The following is a 15869-nucleotide window of genomic DNA, read 5'->3' as shown; positions in this document are numbered from 1 at the left end:
TCTAAGAGGTTTCCTTCTGTGGAAGCCAGGGGCTGGCCAGGAGTGCTTATTCATCGTCTTCTTTTGTTTTACTTCCTATCTTCTCCGTTTAGGTCAAAAAGAGAAAGAAGAGCCCAAGGTAAGCTTTATCCTTGTACTATTTCTTTTTTCTTTTTAAAGATTTTTATTTATTTATTTGACAGAGAGAGGCACAGCGAGAGAGGGAACACAAGCAGGGGGAGTGGGAGAGGGAGAAGCAGATTTCCTGCCGAGCAGGGAGCCCGATGCGGGGCTCGATCCCAGGACCCCGGGATCATGACCTGAGCCGAAGGCAGACGCTTAACGACTGAGCCACCCAGGCGCCCCCCTTGTACTCTTTCAAGTGGTAGAGAAAGTAAAAGCTGAGGCTCTCCACCATGAGCATGTGTCCCTGGGTTATAGAAGGAGTCCAGAGGAAGGGTGGGCCAGTTACCACCATACACACAGTCCACGGGCTAGGCCCCCCCACAATGACTTTCCCCACCCCCGTGCACACATTTCCTACTGGCCTAGAGCGTGTGGGCCACCTCTTCTGGCTCCGTAGGAATTCCTATCCAGGCAGGAGTGGGGCTACGGGCCCTCTGAAAGCCCCTTTCCGTTACTGTGAAACCAGTTAGCCCTTGGCCTCTCCCTGCTGCACAGAACACTCCCCCTGATCTAGGATGGGGCTAAGAGGAGGCCGCAGACTCTAATGAGCCCCCTCTGCTTCCCCTTCCCTCAGGAAGTAAAGCTCAGCGTTCCCATGCCCTACACACTCAAGGTGCACTACAAGTACACGGTGGTCATGGAGACTCAGCCCGGGCTCCCCTATAGCCAGGTCCGGGACATGGTGTCTAAGAAACTGGAGCTCTTGCCAGAACACACTAAGCTGAGGTGAGTCCATGAAGGTAGCGGGGCTACACCTGGAGACCTGGTGCCGGCCCAGAGGGGAGAAGGCAATGGTTTTGTACTGATGTTCTCTGGCTTGGTTCTTACTCGTCTCTCCCCAGCTATCGGCCTCCGGACAGCAATGAGCTGGTGCCCCTTTCAGAAGATAACATGAAGGCTGCCTGGGGCCACGTGAAAAACTACAGCCTGACTCTGTGGTGTGAGAACACAGTGGTGAGTGCAGTGAGGGCACCTAAGGTCCTGTGTCTATTGGGCCACTTCCTCAACAACAGTCCAGCGTTTACCGTGCTCAGTCCATGAGCTTGGCACTGTGCTTGGTGTTGAGGATCCGGTGAGTCACGAGCTCTGCGTCCCTTTGCCCTGCACCCCGGGGGCAGCCAGGAGAGGGCTCCCCGCAAGGGAAGAGCAGGGCCGACAACACACAGAAGCCTCCCAGTCCCTTCTGTCTGCCGCCACACCTAACCGTTCCAAGGGTAGGCCCATTGCTATCAAGCAAGGTTGGAATGAAATCCTAGCTTGAGGCTGAGCTCCTAGCCATTCTTCACTGTTCGTTCCCATGGGGAAGAACACGCGAGAGTGGAAAAGAGTAGTGAGCATTTATTTCATGGGGAGATGATTTGGATTACAACATCCCACTAATAGCCAGCATCTGTTGAGAGCTTCCCCCGTGCCAGGTCCCGGGCTAAGTGCACGCTGCATATTCATTCTTACAGGCCCCACAACTCTGTGAGGTATTGTTAGCCCGTTTCACAGTTTAGGTAATAAGGCAAAGAGAGGTCAGCTTGACCAAGATTACACAGCAGGTCGGTAGTGGAACCGGGGCCCAGCGAGTATTTTGATTCCAGGGCCTGTATTCTTGAACCCCTTTCTAGACCTCAGAGCCCAGAACAGAGTTAACTGACTGGCCAGTAAGAGTAAAGGGAGTTAGGGGCAAAGTTAGAGGCTAGAAGTAGTAGCTACACATTAACACTCTTGACTTTGTCCCTTTATCTCCAAGGGAAAAGTTGCCATTTCTTTTTGTTGTTGAGGTTAATTCCCTCCCACAACCATGGCTCCTGAAAACTATCCATCTGCATTCTGTCAACATACCGATGTATGTTTTTTCACCGTTTATGTAATTTCTTATAAATGCATCATATAAATGGATCGTACAATATATATATTCACGTGAATTCACATGATCCATTTATATGAAATTGATGGACTATTAAAAGTTTACATGTACAGTATATATTTAGATATATAAAAATATTATATAAGTATATATTATATAAATATAACTGTATATATAAACTTTTAATAGCCCATCAATTTCATATAAATGGAACATTCCTGTGAATATATATACTGTACATATAAACCTTTGTTATAATAGTACATTTCAATATATATTTTTCCATTTTTATATATATTTTTGTGTTATAATAGTCCCATTTCTTTTGACCGCTAATGGTATCCCTAAACGGTATTCCACAATATGAATACTGCAATTTGTTTATTGATTTACCTGTTCGTGGACATCTGGATTGTTTCCAGTGTTTGTCTAGTGACATTTATTCTTCAACAAACACTTGCTGAGCACTTACTGCTCTCTTGACAGGCACTGGCAATATAAACACTAACAAGACACAGGCTCTTCTTGGGGGAAAGACAAGGGCGGACATGATTACAGAGCATGTGTTAAGAACTGATGGAGACACACGAATGGTCTACTGTGTTTTATAAGCACAAGGGAGGGTGTCTCACCCAAAAATGCTGAAGGAAGGTGGGACAAGTCAAGAGTCAAATAGTCTTCCTAGAGAGAATGATGCTGAAATTGTCTTGAAGTGTAGCCTTAAAATGGTAAATAGAAATTAGCAAGGTGGAGGAGGTTAGGGTGACTTATATAGATGGAAGAGCAGAGGGAAGACCCTACGAGTTGGCAGGGGTGACAGACACAAAGAGACAGTCTGGAAGGCAACAGGGCCACATCATGGAAGGCCTTGCACACTGCTGCACTCAGATGAGGTTGTGAGCCGGGTAGAAAATACGATGAATGATTGCTTGGGATGGATGATTCAGGGACCTATGAGCAAGGCAGCAGGCTCTGGGAGGCTGGCCAGCCAGCGGGCTTTCTTCGAGTGCTCAGCAGCCCATCCAGTCCTGACACTGGGGAGTCACAGGACACAATCAAGGAGATTGCAGTCTCCGCTGACTAAAGCCGTTGTCAGCTGGGGCCCCTCTGACACCTTCAGTTCTCCCGTTTCCTGCTTTAGCATGTTTAGACTGTGGGGGCATCTACAGTTACATCAGTAAGGGGTATAAAATTCCACAGGTCCTACGTGAACCTTTTGGAGAGCTACTATTTTTCACCTCTGAATGGATGTTGAGATCATGGAAATGAGCACACTGGCAAAGCTCTTCCACACCATCTAGGCCTGGGGCCGTGGGCCCTGTGGGGGCGGGGTCCCTCTAAACCCTCAACCCCACAGCTGGGCAAGGGCTTGTGCTCACTTAAGGAAGGGTCTCTTTGGCAGATTCTCAATGATGTCAGATACATGTTTGCTGGGAAAGAAAAATGAGTGGGAGAGGAATGTAAAGAGCGTGGGCCTGGAGGAAGGCCCCGTGGTAAGCCCCAGGTTGGTGGTATCTAAGGGTTCAGAAAATTGCGTTCAGGAAGTACGGCCCCTGGACTCACTGGCGCCCCAGGACCCTGGGGGGGGGGATGGGGTAGAATAGGTAACCAGCGCAAGGGGTCCTGTGGAAGTCTGAAAGGTCATCCTAAGGTTTTCGATGGTCTATGTTGGGACTAATCCTTTCAGTATTGTCTTAAAAGGATTCTGCCTAGCAGTTCTCTAAATCTGAATTACTTCCCTTAAAAGACTTACTGTTTTTAATTATTGTTATTTTTTAAAATATTTTATTTATTTATTCATGACAGACAGAGGGAGAGAGAGAGAGAAGCAGAGGGAGAAGCAGGCTCCCAAGGAGCAGGGAGCCCGATGTGGGACTCGATCCCAGGACCCTGGGATCGTGACCTGAGCTGAAGGCAGACGCTTAACCATCTGAGCCACTTTGTTCTTTGAAGAGAGCTTCAGTCTAATTAGTGGCTGTACGTGGCTAACTCTCCCCAGATTCCCAACACAGTCTTTTTGGGACTCAATCCAGCTTCAGAGGTCATTGCCGAGCATTCTTTATTACTACCCCCTACTCTTGGAGGCAGCAAGTCAGGATGTTCTCATTCACTTACTAGAAGAGCAGGAAAATGAACGATCATTTATTAAGCATCTACTCTATGCAGGCTTACCATTAATCAAGTTTAAATCTATGTATGTATATATTTAGTACTCTGAGAGTTTAATAATTGTCAGCTAGGGGCCCTTGGGTGGTGCAGTTAATTAAGCGTACGACTCTTGGTTTTGGCTGGGGTTGCCATCTCAGGGTCATGGGATGGAGCCCTGTGTCATGCTCCGCGCGCTGGCTCAGCATGCAGCTTGCTGAGGATTCTCTGCCTCTCCATCTTTCTCTGCCCCTCCTCCTGCTCACAGGCACACATGCGTGCTTTCTCTCCAATAAATAAAATCTAAAAAAAATAATTGTCAGCTATTACTATTCTACATCATATCATTTCATTCTTCTAGCCTCTATTTCAGGTGAGGAAACTGAAGTTCACAGAGGCTACCCCACTTGCTCAGGGACACACAGCCAGTGAGCAGTGGAGCTGGGATACAAACCCAGGCCTTTAGACTCCTTACAACCATTTCCACCTCACTGTACTGCCTTCCAATAAAAGGGATCTGCCAGGGCTGGAACAAGCGACATTAGGAAGTGAGAACTTTGAACACTCAGAACAGCTCTTACCCTCGCGGGGTTTCTAACGCGGGTTTGTTAAATCCCATGATTCACATCCCTAGAAACTGTACCCTTCTTCTTTTCAATATTTGTGGATGAAAAATGACCACAATGGTAACTAAGATGTGTAGTTACAAATATCAGAAAGCAAGGCCTTTTTTCATGGCGTTAGAAAGACGGTATGGCGCTCTGCAGGGTTTTTCAAACTTTAGCAGGTATGAGACTCGCCTAGAGGGCTTGTTAAAATGCAGATTGCTGGGCCCCACATGCAGCGAGTTTATTATTCAGTAGGTTTCTAACGAGGTCCCTAGTATTGTGGGTGCTGGGGAGAGGGTGTTGGATTCAGAGTTAGAAACCCAGGTTTGACTTTGGGTTCTGTCGCTTACTTGTGACTCCGTCTCTGTTTTTCCACCTGCAAAGAAGTAACAGTAGTACCTATTCTACCTTTTTCAGGATTACGCTAAGGTTTCTGTAAGATTTTAAGACTATCTATGGTCCTGCAGACCTTTTGGGTTCATTTATCCAACCGTCCTATATTCCTAAAGTACACATTAGGTCTATGCTAGGGACTGATCACAGACTTGGCCTTTGTGAGTTTATATCCCAGGTGCTACATTGACATTTCACAGATTCCTTTAGTGATGCTCAACGTTCACTGGCCAAAAAGTTGAGGAAACTAACAGGCCTTTTATTATTTCAGGGTGACCAAGGCTTTCCAGATGAACCCAAGGAAAGTGAAAAATCTGAAGCTAAAAACCAGACAACAGAACCTCAGCTTAAGGAAGGAGGCCAAGTGGTAGCACTCTTCAGTTACGAAGCCACCCAGCCGGAAGACCTGGAGTTTCAGGAAGGGGACATAATCCAGATTATATCAATGGGTAAGTACTACTCCTGGATCATAGAAACTAATTTCCATGTGAGCAGCAATAAGTTCAAGGGAAGAGAGGGAGAAACATTAATAACCTACAAGCCAAACTTTAGCCAGTGGTTTCAATCTCCTTCCTAGCTTTCAGCTGGAGGGAGCAGAACAGAGGGCTCAGCCTTTCCATCTGTTTCTCCAATGGGCAGGGAAGCAACAAATGACAGACTCAGCTGACGTTTTGATCATTAAAAATAGCTGTGTTTTGGAAGGCATGCATTCTCGTTCCCAGAGTAAGCCAACTGGAAGGTGGCTGGCATCATTTTGCCTTTGCACCAAGCCATAGGATACTTTCCTATAAACCCCAGTTCTCTGAACTGATGTACTTTTTGAAGATGAGGGAAGGAGTGCATAAATTTTGCCTTAAAAGAAGCTACTCGACATTGCTTTGTGTCTCTGGTGACCTTCCTCATCCTGTTAGTAATCAAACACACTACAAATTGAAACAGTATTTTAAGTAGAGTTCTAATTTAGTGCTTCTCAAACTTCAGTATGCCCAAGCACCGGTTCGAAAATTAAATAAAATTCACAGGCCCAGCAACCAGAGATTCTGATTCAGGTCTGGGGTGGGGCCTCAAATTTGCATTTCTAACAGGCTTCCAGTGTGATGCTGATCTTCTGACAGAGAGAAGCACTAATTCTTTTTTTTTTTTAAAGATTTTATTTTTATTTATTCGAGAGAGAGAGAGAGAGAGAGAGAGAGAGAGAGAGAGAGAGAATGAAAGATAGAGAGCACGAGAGGGAAGAGGGTCAGAGGGAGAAGCAGACACCCTGCTGAGCAGGGAGCCCGATGTGGGACTCGATCCCGGGACTCCAGGATCATGACCTGAGCCGAAGGCAGTCACTTAACGAACTGAGCCACCCAGGCGCCCGAGAAGCACTAATTCTAACTCACAGTTTGACATAATCTTATTTCTCTACTTCAAAACAAGAGTCCCATCAAAAGCTTTGTTCAGGGGCACCTGGTTGGCTCAGTCGGGTAAGCGTCTGCCTTCCACTCAGGCCATGATCCTGGGTTCCTGGGATTGAGGCCCGCACTGGGCTCCCTGCTCAGTGAGGAGTCTGCTTCTCCCTCTCCCCCGCTCATGCTCTAATAAATAAAATCTTAAAAAAAAAAAAAAAAAGCGTTGTTCAAACAGCAGAAACGTGCATTAGCAATGCAGAGTAGTGAAAACAAATTCCATTACCATCCAAAAGATGAAGAAATGAGATTTTAAAGTTAATGGGGGTAGAGAGTATACAATTGTCTGGCAATTAACTAAAAATATGAGTAATGAAATAAAGAAGCAGGGTACCCTGGCAGTGCCTGTCTTCTGACAGGGGTCAGTAGGGCTTAGTAACTCCCAGCACCATTTTTTAAGTGTCAATATCAACCAACCAGCTCCACTGTCCCCTTTGTTTGGGGATGGGTGGGATGAGATAAAAACTAGAACACACATAGAAAAACCTTCTGGATAGATGTGGAGAGAAAAAAGGTGGCATATTCCTTTTGTGTCTGACTCTTGATTTCAACTCAGATCATGATCTCAGGGTCCTGGGATCTAGCCCTGTCTCGGGGCTCCATGCTCTGCAGGGAGTCTCCTAGATTTCTCTCCCTCCCCCACCCCCCTCCCCCGGCTCATGCTCTCTTTCTAAATCAATCTTAAAAAGAAAAAAATCGTAAGGAAAATACTTTTACAGCACTGTGCTGTAACAAAGGATCTGTATGTAAGTGGATCCTCACAGTTCAAACTTGTGTTGTTCAAAGATCAACTATTTTTTTAATTTGAGAGTGAACAGGGGTAGGTGCAGAGGGAGAGGAGAGAATCTTTTTTTTTTTTTTTAAAGATTGTATTTATTTATTTGTGAGAGAGCGAGAGAGAGAGCACAAGCAGGGGGAGTGACAGGCAGAGGGAGCCTGATGTGGGACTTGATTCCAGGGTCCTGGGATCATGACCTAAACCAAAGGCAAACGCTTAAAGAACTAAGCCACCCAGGTGTCCCGGAGAGAGAGAATTTTAAGCAGGCTCCATGTTCAGCGCAGAGCCCGACACAAGGCTCTATCTCACAACCCTGAGATTATGACCTGAGCTGCAATCAAGAGTTGGATGCTTAACCGACTGAGCCACCCATGTGCCCCAAAGATTAAGGTATTTAATTAATGGCATGTAGTCAGAATAAAGATTACTAACAGTGATCAGGTAAAACTGTTATAAAAAAAATCCTATCTCAAGATTTATTCAATTTCTTTCACCTTTTTTTTTTGTTCTGGCAGTTTTTTGAAAAATCTAATTGGTTTTCTGTATTTTACTCCTCCGTTATATATTAAGACAGAAATCAGTAAGATGGTGGAAGTCGTATGTTCACTTTTCCCTCAAATCACTTTCCGATATGGACTTTTCCCTGTTATCACAATTGGGGGTGAAGGACTGCCAAAGATCTGTGTGGCATATCCAGATGAGATAATTCTCCCATATTGGTTTTAAAAATTGATGTATACGTTTCTTTTTATCAGTGAATGAAGACTGGCTGGAAGGAGAGTGCAAAGGGAAGATTGGCATTTTCCCCAAAGCGTTTGTTGAAGAACATGCAACTACAGATTCGGAAAGCTCTCCTAGAGGAGTCTAGGATGTTCCATAACCTACAAAGTTGGAGAAAAGTAACTATAATCATTTGTGAGGTTTAAGCATGCCCCTGCAGTACACTGTAGGGAGACATCACTGTTTGGAAGTGTTAACTAGTCCACTTTTCCCACTGAAAATTTAACCCATCACACAATGATGGGAGAACTTATCATGATGATGACCCTGGCGGGTGGGATGGAGTGAGTGGAAGTATCTGGAAGGACATGAAGGGGTCTTCTAGGGTACTGATAATGTTTCTTGCTCGGAGTGCTGGCTACCCAAATGTGTTCACTTTGTAAAAGTTCACTGAGCTGTACGCTTACTATTGGTGCACTTCTGGATGTGGTACCTCAATAAAAACTTACAAAAACAAGACACCGAGTACAGGCCCAAGGCTGAAGTGTTAAGTACCCCTATTCCGGTACCACGACAGTCACAGACTCCTCGAGCCTGAAGTAAATTTACAGGTAATTCAGATGGCAGACACACACAAAAATAACTTTCCTCTATTGTAAGTCTCATTGCTTAAACAGAACCTAGACTTAGTTTTCAATTCCATAGAGAATTAAAATACTAGAATCCCACCCCTTCATGCCTTCTCAGGAATACTGAGTATGTGATGTAAAGAAGCCCCATTCAGGAAGCCACTTGGTCAGGACTATCCTGTTTGTTAGTTAACGTTTTATAATATGGACTATGCTAATATACATGAGAGAATGCTATGGTTTTATTTTGGTTATCACTTAACCAAATGGCTTGATTTTTTAGGGTTAACTTGGGGTTAAATACTAGACCTTAGAACCTTGCCTTCATTTCCCTCCCTCTCTCCTCCTTGTACAGTATGTATGGCTTTGTAACCACTCAAGTGTGCAGGTGCTTGTGAAAAGCAGTTAGGAAATGATGTGTAGATGCAATCAACACAGAAGTGATAGGCTTGCTGACCAGAGTGAACACACAAACCGGCAGGCCGTGGCACTGACCTCCAACCCGCCGCTGCAGGCCCGGCAGGCTACCACTGGAAATTTTGGACACAATTCAAAGAAACGCAACCTCAAAGCTAAGAACACTAATTACCGTTGGGGCTAATCAGACTTCATGATGTTTATAGACCAGAAAGAGAAACCATCTCTGCACTGTCCCACTGACAGTAAAAATAGGGATAAAAATGGAGGGTTGTTAACTTCTTTGCATAAGCCCATCTTTATTCATTAGATAAAATAATTTTGACAGTTTCTTTCACCCATCCCTTTCTATAATAATGCACACTGGTTTGGAATGCTACTGAAAGCATAAATAACCCTGAAGCATATTCAATTTCTGACCATCTCTGATTTCCCCTAGATGACTTCTAAGTAGTTTAAACACTTGTTTTTCTAAGTAGGATATTCTTTTAGGTTAGAAAAGAAACAACGTACACACAGATCTGGTTGGAGAGAACATGGTTTAATTAAAGGCAAAGCTGATTTCAGCAGCTGCAGGTCTTGCACAGACAGACCGAAACAGAACAAAACAAAAAACAAAACAAAACAAAAAAAACACAAGAGAACGTTTACTACACAAAACCAGTTTCTGATGAAGATTCTCCCCTCCCTCCTCATTACTCCACATTGAGGATGATAAGGCGAGGAACCCCGCCCCAAGAGTCAGAAAACATTCCAAACACCAAATTCTCATGCAGAAACAGGGCTGTAGATGGGATGTGGGCAGTACCGGGAGTGAGACAGTGAACCTGGCCAGCTCGCCTAGGGTGCAAGAATCAGGGACAGCTCAAACACTGGAATGTTGCAGCTGCCTGAATGCAGAGCTCAAACACACAAAGTGGGTCAAGGTAGTGGGGAAGGAGGCTTGGAAGGGAGGGGATGGGAGAGAGGCGGACACAGGGAAGGGGCTGGAGAGAAGCACAAAGGGTTTCATATTGCCATTGGGTGGGGGGGCTTCACCCTTTCACACCTTTCAAAAAAACAACAACAACAAAACAAAAACAAAAAACCCCAAACACCATGTCAAACTTAAAGAGCAATAATGTAAGCATACGGGGCTCCAACCACTGTCTCTGAAGAGCAATGAGCATTAATCTCACCCCTTCCATTGCTGGGGTTGCCCAGACTCGAGTGACAACCGGGGCTCCTGGATGTGCTTTGCTCTGCAGCTGTCTTCCAGTTTGTAAGTCCCACACTGACTCCACACACTCACACACACTCCCCCTCCCCCAGGGAGAGCAGCTGGGTGCGCGCACCCGCGCGTGTACACACACACACACACACACACACAGACCTCCCATAAACAGACCTTACCACTAGCACAGCAATTGGACATTTAGATTGTTTCCATAATTTCCCCTTAAAATATTACTTTTCAGGAACTAACAGAAATGCTGTCCTTCTGTTTCTACACAAGAAAATTTTCAGTCCTCTTTCCTTCTAATAAATACCAAATAAAAGTTTATTTTCTTCTCTTTCGCCTTTTCCAGAACGGACTTCGTTGTGTTTTCTTCTGTGCATGATGCACACGCGTCCGTGTTGCCTTGAATTTCACTCTGAAAGTGGAGGTCGGGAGGCGCAGCTGGGCAGGGGCCTGGCCCGTCGTGCGCTATGCAGACGCCGCTGCTTCCTTCCTCCTCAGACTGTCTTTTGGGCCCCAACTTCTGGACCCCATGCTGTTGCTTCTTGGCGAGATGTTGTACACATTAGGAATAGAAACAATTACTGGCAGACAGCATAGGGTGGGAAAGGCATGGAGGTAGGGACAAGAGATGGGTGGTAAGCAGGATGGGGGTCACAGAAACCAATCAAACAAAAAATAACCACACTGAAAGCTTCTACCTATTAAAATGTGTCAGGCCACGAGTGGACCAGCCTGCCTTCTGTGAGACTGCTTGCTATGCTACTGTAAAATGTACAGGAATCAAAAACATTAATTTAAAATCCTACAGCAGTCATCTGCCAGTCCAGCCCAGCACCACCACCCACACTGCATCCTTGACTGGGGCTCGAGCACCTACAGAGTGAAGGGCATTTCCTGCTGGAGTCTCCAGGCCAGAGGAGGGCCTGCCAGAACCTTCTGAGTGAAAGTTGAGGCCTTGGACTCTCCCTCATGGAACACGTCCACTGGCTGAAGAGGTCAGCTTCCCCATCCTGTCACCACCAACCTCTCGCAGGAGCAGTGAACAGGGCGGCTTTCCTTGCTGCACACTGACTAGAAGAAGCACATCTGTGTGTGGAAGAATTCAGTGTGATATTTTACTACTGAGAGTAATAACAATAATAAAAGATGTTCAGGAATAATTTCAACTACATTCTCAGTCAGCAAAGCAATCATTAATGGATTCCTATTTTATTCCCCAAAGAGGAAAAAAGGACTGAGAAGTTCCCGTTGGCTTCTCCCATCTGCCTCCCCTTCTCAGCTTTCACTTCCCTAGTGGCTGGGGACATGCACGATGGAGAAGGTGAGAGGCGGTGATATCAGGTAACTGAGTGAGACAAAGAGCAGTTCCTCTCTCCCTCCGGAAGGCCCCAGGGGGACGGAGAGTTCCTGATGGTTTTGTTCTTTTTGTTGCACTGCAGACATTTCGTGCACACTCAGCGCGCCGGTGGAACGCTTACACCCTCTCAACAGCAAGAAACAGAAAAGAGGGCTGCCACCTGCAGGGAACTGTATGGGCCAGTCCTGCAAACCCAACATGCCATGGTTTATGGAGCCTTCATTCCCAGGGTTGCCACTTTGGCCTCAGTGTGGAGGGTTCATGGTGCCTTGTCCCCGCTGCTGTTTCTGCTTCTGCTGCATTAACAGCTGCTCCAGAGCGGAAGGTCCAGGGTGCATCATGGAACTGGACCAGATAGACTGAAAAACAGCCCAAAGCTTGTCAGCAGGGGTCAAATGCCTAGATGTCTGAAAGGGATCTGCTTCTCAATCCTCACCAAATATAAAGGCATATATGTCCCAAGATCCCTGCCCCCTAAAAAACCCAGCTATTAGACAAAGTTGTTGTAAGACTGTCTTCAAGACCAGTTAGTTCCCACTAAGATTATTTTAAACCAAAAAAGGTGAAATACTTTTTACTAAAACTCAGGGCCACGTGGGACCACAAAATATTTACTATAAAGACTTTAGGCAAACAAAACATCTCTAAAATTAGATACCGTCTTTTATTTGGTCACAAAAGGCTTAAATCAAACATTCCAAAATGACTCAGAATTGTCTTAACCTTACAATGCAATTAAAAGCTTTGTTTCTGTCCCCCTTGAAGATAACTGCTTTATCACTAGTGAGTTCACAAATTTAAAAAACAAAATTCCTATTCAATCTTATAAGGTAGACCATGTTTCTAGGACTTCACTAGATATGTGCTATGAATCGATCGACTCTAAGGGCCTAAGGAATAAGCCTGGCTATTTATAGGAACAAAAGCAGAACGACATCTCCTGTGGTTCTTGTTCCTAAGACCCACTCACCTTTAGGCTTTCCATGAGGACAGCAGAGGAATCCTCCATGGAGGGGCCGTGGCCTGCCCAGGTGCCACTTGGAGTGCTGGCTGGATGCCAACTGCTCTCAGAGGATGATGTCGCTGAGAGATAGTCAATGCCAAACCCACCCATGGCTAAGGATGCAAAGAGATACGAAGAATTCAAGATGTTCTGTCATTGCCAAACACCAAACACCAGAGAAGGACAGAGTAAGTGATTTCACTTTCACTAGGCCCTGAAGTCTGGACCTCACCTGGCTTATCAGTCTTCCACCGATCTGCAGTTCTCCTATCCCTGTTATCTGGAGTTCCAATGGGTCCAAAGTTGGAGAATGGAAGAGAATTATGGTTGTGTGTTGGAGGGGAGCTTGGCAGGCTGCTTGGGTTAGAGGAATGAGGAGATTGGCTGGCTGGTGTTGAATGATCTATTAAATCGCAACAACACAAGACATTAATAGATGTTTCACAAACAAACCAAGAACTGAAGTTTCCTATAGATCTGCTCACTTAAATTCTACTAAGTGAATTTACTTACACAAAGTAATCATGCAGCTTTGGGAGAAAGGCAGAATAAGGGTCCCCAAAGGGACTCTGCCAGATGCGCTAGTCTTACTGCACATATCTAAGGCATGTCCTTGCTTTAAAAAAAAAAAAGGCAAAACCAGACAATTCTGGGCATGCACTATTTTGGCATTGCTGTTTCAGGTAAGTATCTACTGGTCTTCTCTACTAGAAAGAGAATTGCCTAATCTTAGGAATTACTATTAAATCAAACTCCATTTATAAAATAGGGATTAAAAAAAAATCTCTATTTTAAAAAGTGTAACTTTTCCTGCAAAGAATGAGTATCTACAAACAAAATGAAAGAACAGCTGGAAATCTTAAGACAGAACCCACATTTTTCTCTCTTACAACTCTGCTGGTTATTGAGGATGTAAAAAAGCTTTTTTTTTTTTAAAGATTTTATTTATTTATTTGAGAGAGAGAATGAGATAGAGAGAGAGAGCATGAGGGGGAGAGGGTCAGAGGGAGAAGCAGACTCCCTGCTGAGCAGGGAGCCCGATGCGGGACTCGATCCTGGGACTCCAGGATCATGACCTGAGCCGAAGGCAGTCGCTTAACCAACTGAGCCACCCAGGCGCCCCTGTAAAAAAGTTTTTTTTAGTGGCACTTATCATGTGAACTGGCTCATCAGGTTTTTTTCCTATTTTCTTTCAGAAACTACTTTAAAAAAAAAACTACCATATTTATAATCACAAAATCATACTAATTCATCATCAATCTGAGTGAACAGGAAATGCAAGGTCTGTAATTTAAAGACTAGTCAATACCTGAACTGGCAGGAAGTGATGGAGACCAGGGGGTCCCTTCAAAGAGGGAGTACAGTGATGTCTCCTGGGGGGCGAGCGAAGGATTAAGTTCTGTTTTGGAGCTGGTTGTCAGGTTTTTCCCATAGACCTCATTGAACACACTGTTATTTGGGTATCTTTCCTGAAAGACAATGACAACCAAGTTATAAACTCACTCCAAGGAAAGAGATTTAAGAAAATGTAATGTTCATGTTCTCGGATGCTTAAGCATCTTAAGTGTATCACGCTTTTCTTAACAAGACAAACTTTTGAAGGCTTTTATTTCAGTTTCTTTTGGTTTTCCTGTTAAATTCATTTTCCCTTAATTTGCTTTCCCTCACTCTTTATTTTCTCTTTCTATGTAAACCACCCAGATTTAGAAGTATGAATAGTTCACTTGGCTGAACGGCAGAGCCCTAAGGATTTCCATATTAATGAGAAGTTAAAGGGTTCAAACTTTTAACATACAAGTATCTCATATAACCGAATCAGAGGGACAGAGGATAAAATAAAACGTCTGGAAGACACCAATATATGGAAGAGAAAGGAAGAGAAAAATAGGGGTATGGAAATAAAATGGGAAAGGATATACTAGCCCACTATAAAAGCACAAAGCAGGATTCTTCACCGTCTACCCACCTGATTGAGAGAGAATCCGGTGAGGGACAAGAAAGAGGAGGAATGGGACATGAGTTCCGAGGGCTTCTCCAACAAGGATTTCTTCACAGTCCCGGAAAAAAAGGTAGTTAAATTATGCCTTCCATTTTCTTAATATTAATCTTTAAGATACTATACAATCAAAGTAGAAGACCACCATTTAAGCATACTTGTACATACCCATCACGTACAATGTAATGAATAAGGCTTTGAAGATGTGAATTAAATGTTAATACCATGACACCAGCTAAGTGCAAGTCAGACACAGTGCTCCTGGATCAATACTTCTCATCTAGCACAGATACCCTGGTAGGGACCAGGGACCCTGGAAAATGGCAGTTCTGAGTGATTTACTAGCAGGAACCTTCAGGAATACCCTTATTAAGAGTTGCATTTAAAATACTCTCAAAACAAAATGCTGAGCTGATGTGGCATTTTCCCCCAATTTTTAAAACACTCACATTAATGACTTAAAGCCTTTCAAATCCATTTGACAATGGAACTGGTTTTGTCAACATGGTTCCTAAGCAGCTCTATTTGTGGTATATATTAAAATAGTTGCTGAAGTTGAACCTAACATTTACTGGCCTTAAGAAAATTACCAGGAAAAAAAGCTGAATCTCTGAAGCTCACTGTCACTGAGTAGTTGGGTCAACAAAGCATTTACTAAACACCTACTACATGCAAAGCACTTTCACACACATTATATCATTAACAATGTTAAATACAGAAAGGATTACAGTTAAGGTTTTTTTTGTAAACATAAAAAAAAAAAACCCTAAACCACTCCCCTCCCCGCCCACTGTCCCACCCAGACGGAGGAGGAGGGGCAAGCACTGCAGGAAGTCAGGGAGGAGGAAAGGAGTGGACAGATGCCCCTGGGGCCCTCAAGCCCTCAAGCCACACCAGTAGAGAGGCGGCAAGAAAGGCAAACACAGGGAGCCAACAGTTTCACAGTTAGGTTTTCCACAACCCTGAGGTGCTGTCACTGTGCTCTCGTAGTTTAAGTTTCTAGGGGATCTTTTAGTTCTCTAACTTGGGTGAAAAAGTGGGACGTCTCTCTGGCCACTCACCCAGGCAAATTCTGATGGAACTTCAAGTGCCAGGGATGGCAGCTTCTGTCATGAGAGCCATACAGTTTT

General features: G+C 44.6%; 2 protein-coding genes across 8 annotated transcripts in view; one reads left to right on the top strand and one right to left on the bottom strand.

The window, feature by feature from the left end:
* The window catches only part of NCF2 (neutrophil cytosolic factor 2), a 29611-nt gene extending 20979 nt beyond the window's left edge, over positions 1-8632 (top strand). For both annotated transcript variants that reach the window (XM_028121491.2, XM_028121492.2), the window contains 5 exons: positions 93-118; positions 740-891; positions 1008-1119; positions 5438-5615; positions 8151-8632. In XM_028121491.2, the coding sequence (XP_027977292.1) occupies positions 93-118; positions 740-891; positions 1008-1119; positions 5438-5615; positions 8151-8263 (581 nt within the window). In that variant the 3' untranslated portion in view covers positions 8264-8632. The remainder of the gene's footprint in view (positions 1-92; positions 119-739; positions 892-1007; positions 1120-5437; positions 5616-8150) is intronic.
* Positions 8633-10715: 2083 nt separating this feature from the next.
* SMG7 (SMG7 nonsense mediated mRNA decay factor) overlaps positions 10716-15869 on the bottom strand; it is an 83904-nt gene continuing 78750 nt past the window's right edge. For all 6 annotated transcript variants that reach the window (XM_028121485.2, XM_028121488.2, XM_088016790.1 and 3 more), the window contains 5 exons: positions 14710-14790; positions 14053-14212; positions 12976-13146; positions 12711-12856; positions 10716-12099 (listed from right to left, as the gene is read on the bottom strand). In XM_028121485.2, coding sequence (XP_027977286.1) covers positions 11986-12099; positions 12711-12856; positions 12976-13146; positions 14053-14212; positions 14710-14790 — 672 coding nt within the window. In that variant the 3' untranslated portion in view covers positions 10716-11985. The remainder of the gene's footprint in view (positions 12100-12710; positions 12857-12975; positions 13147-14052; positions 14213-14709; positions 14791-15869) is intronic.

Source organism: Eumetopias jubatus, unplaced genomic scaffold (genome assembly GCF_037043125.1).
Source record: "Eumetopias jubatus isolate StellerSeaLion01/CBP00866 unplaced genomic scaffold, mEumJub1_p1.0 scaffold_12, whole genome shotgun sequence".
NCBI lineage: Eukaryota > Metazoa > Chordata > Mammalia > Carnivora > Otariidae > Eumetopias > Eumetopias jubatus.
Note: the sequence above shows the minus strand (reverse complement) of the source record. Positions and strands in the feature narration are given on the sequence as shown.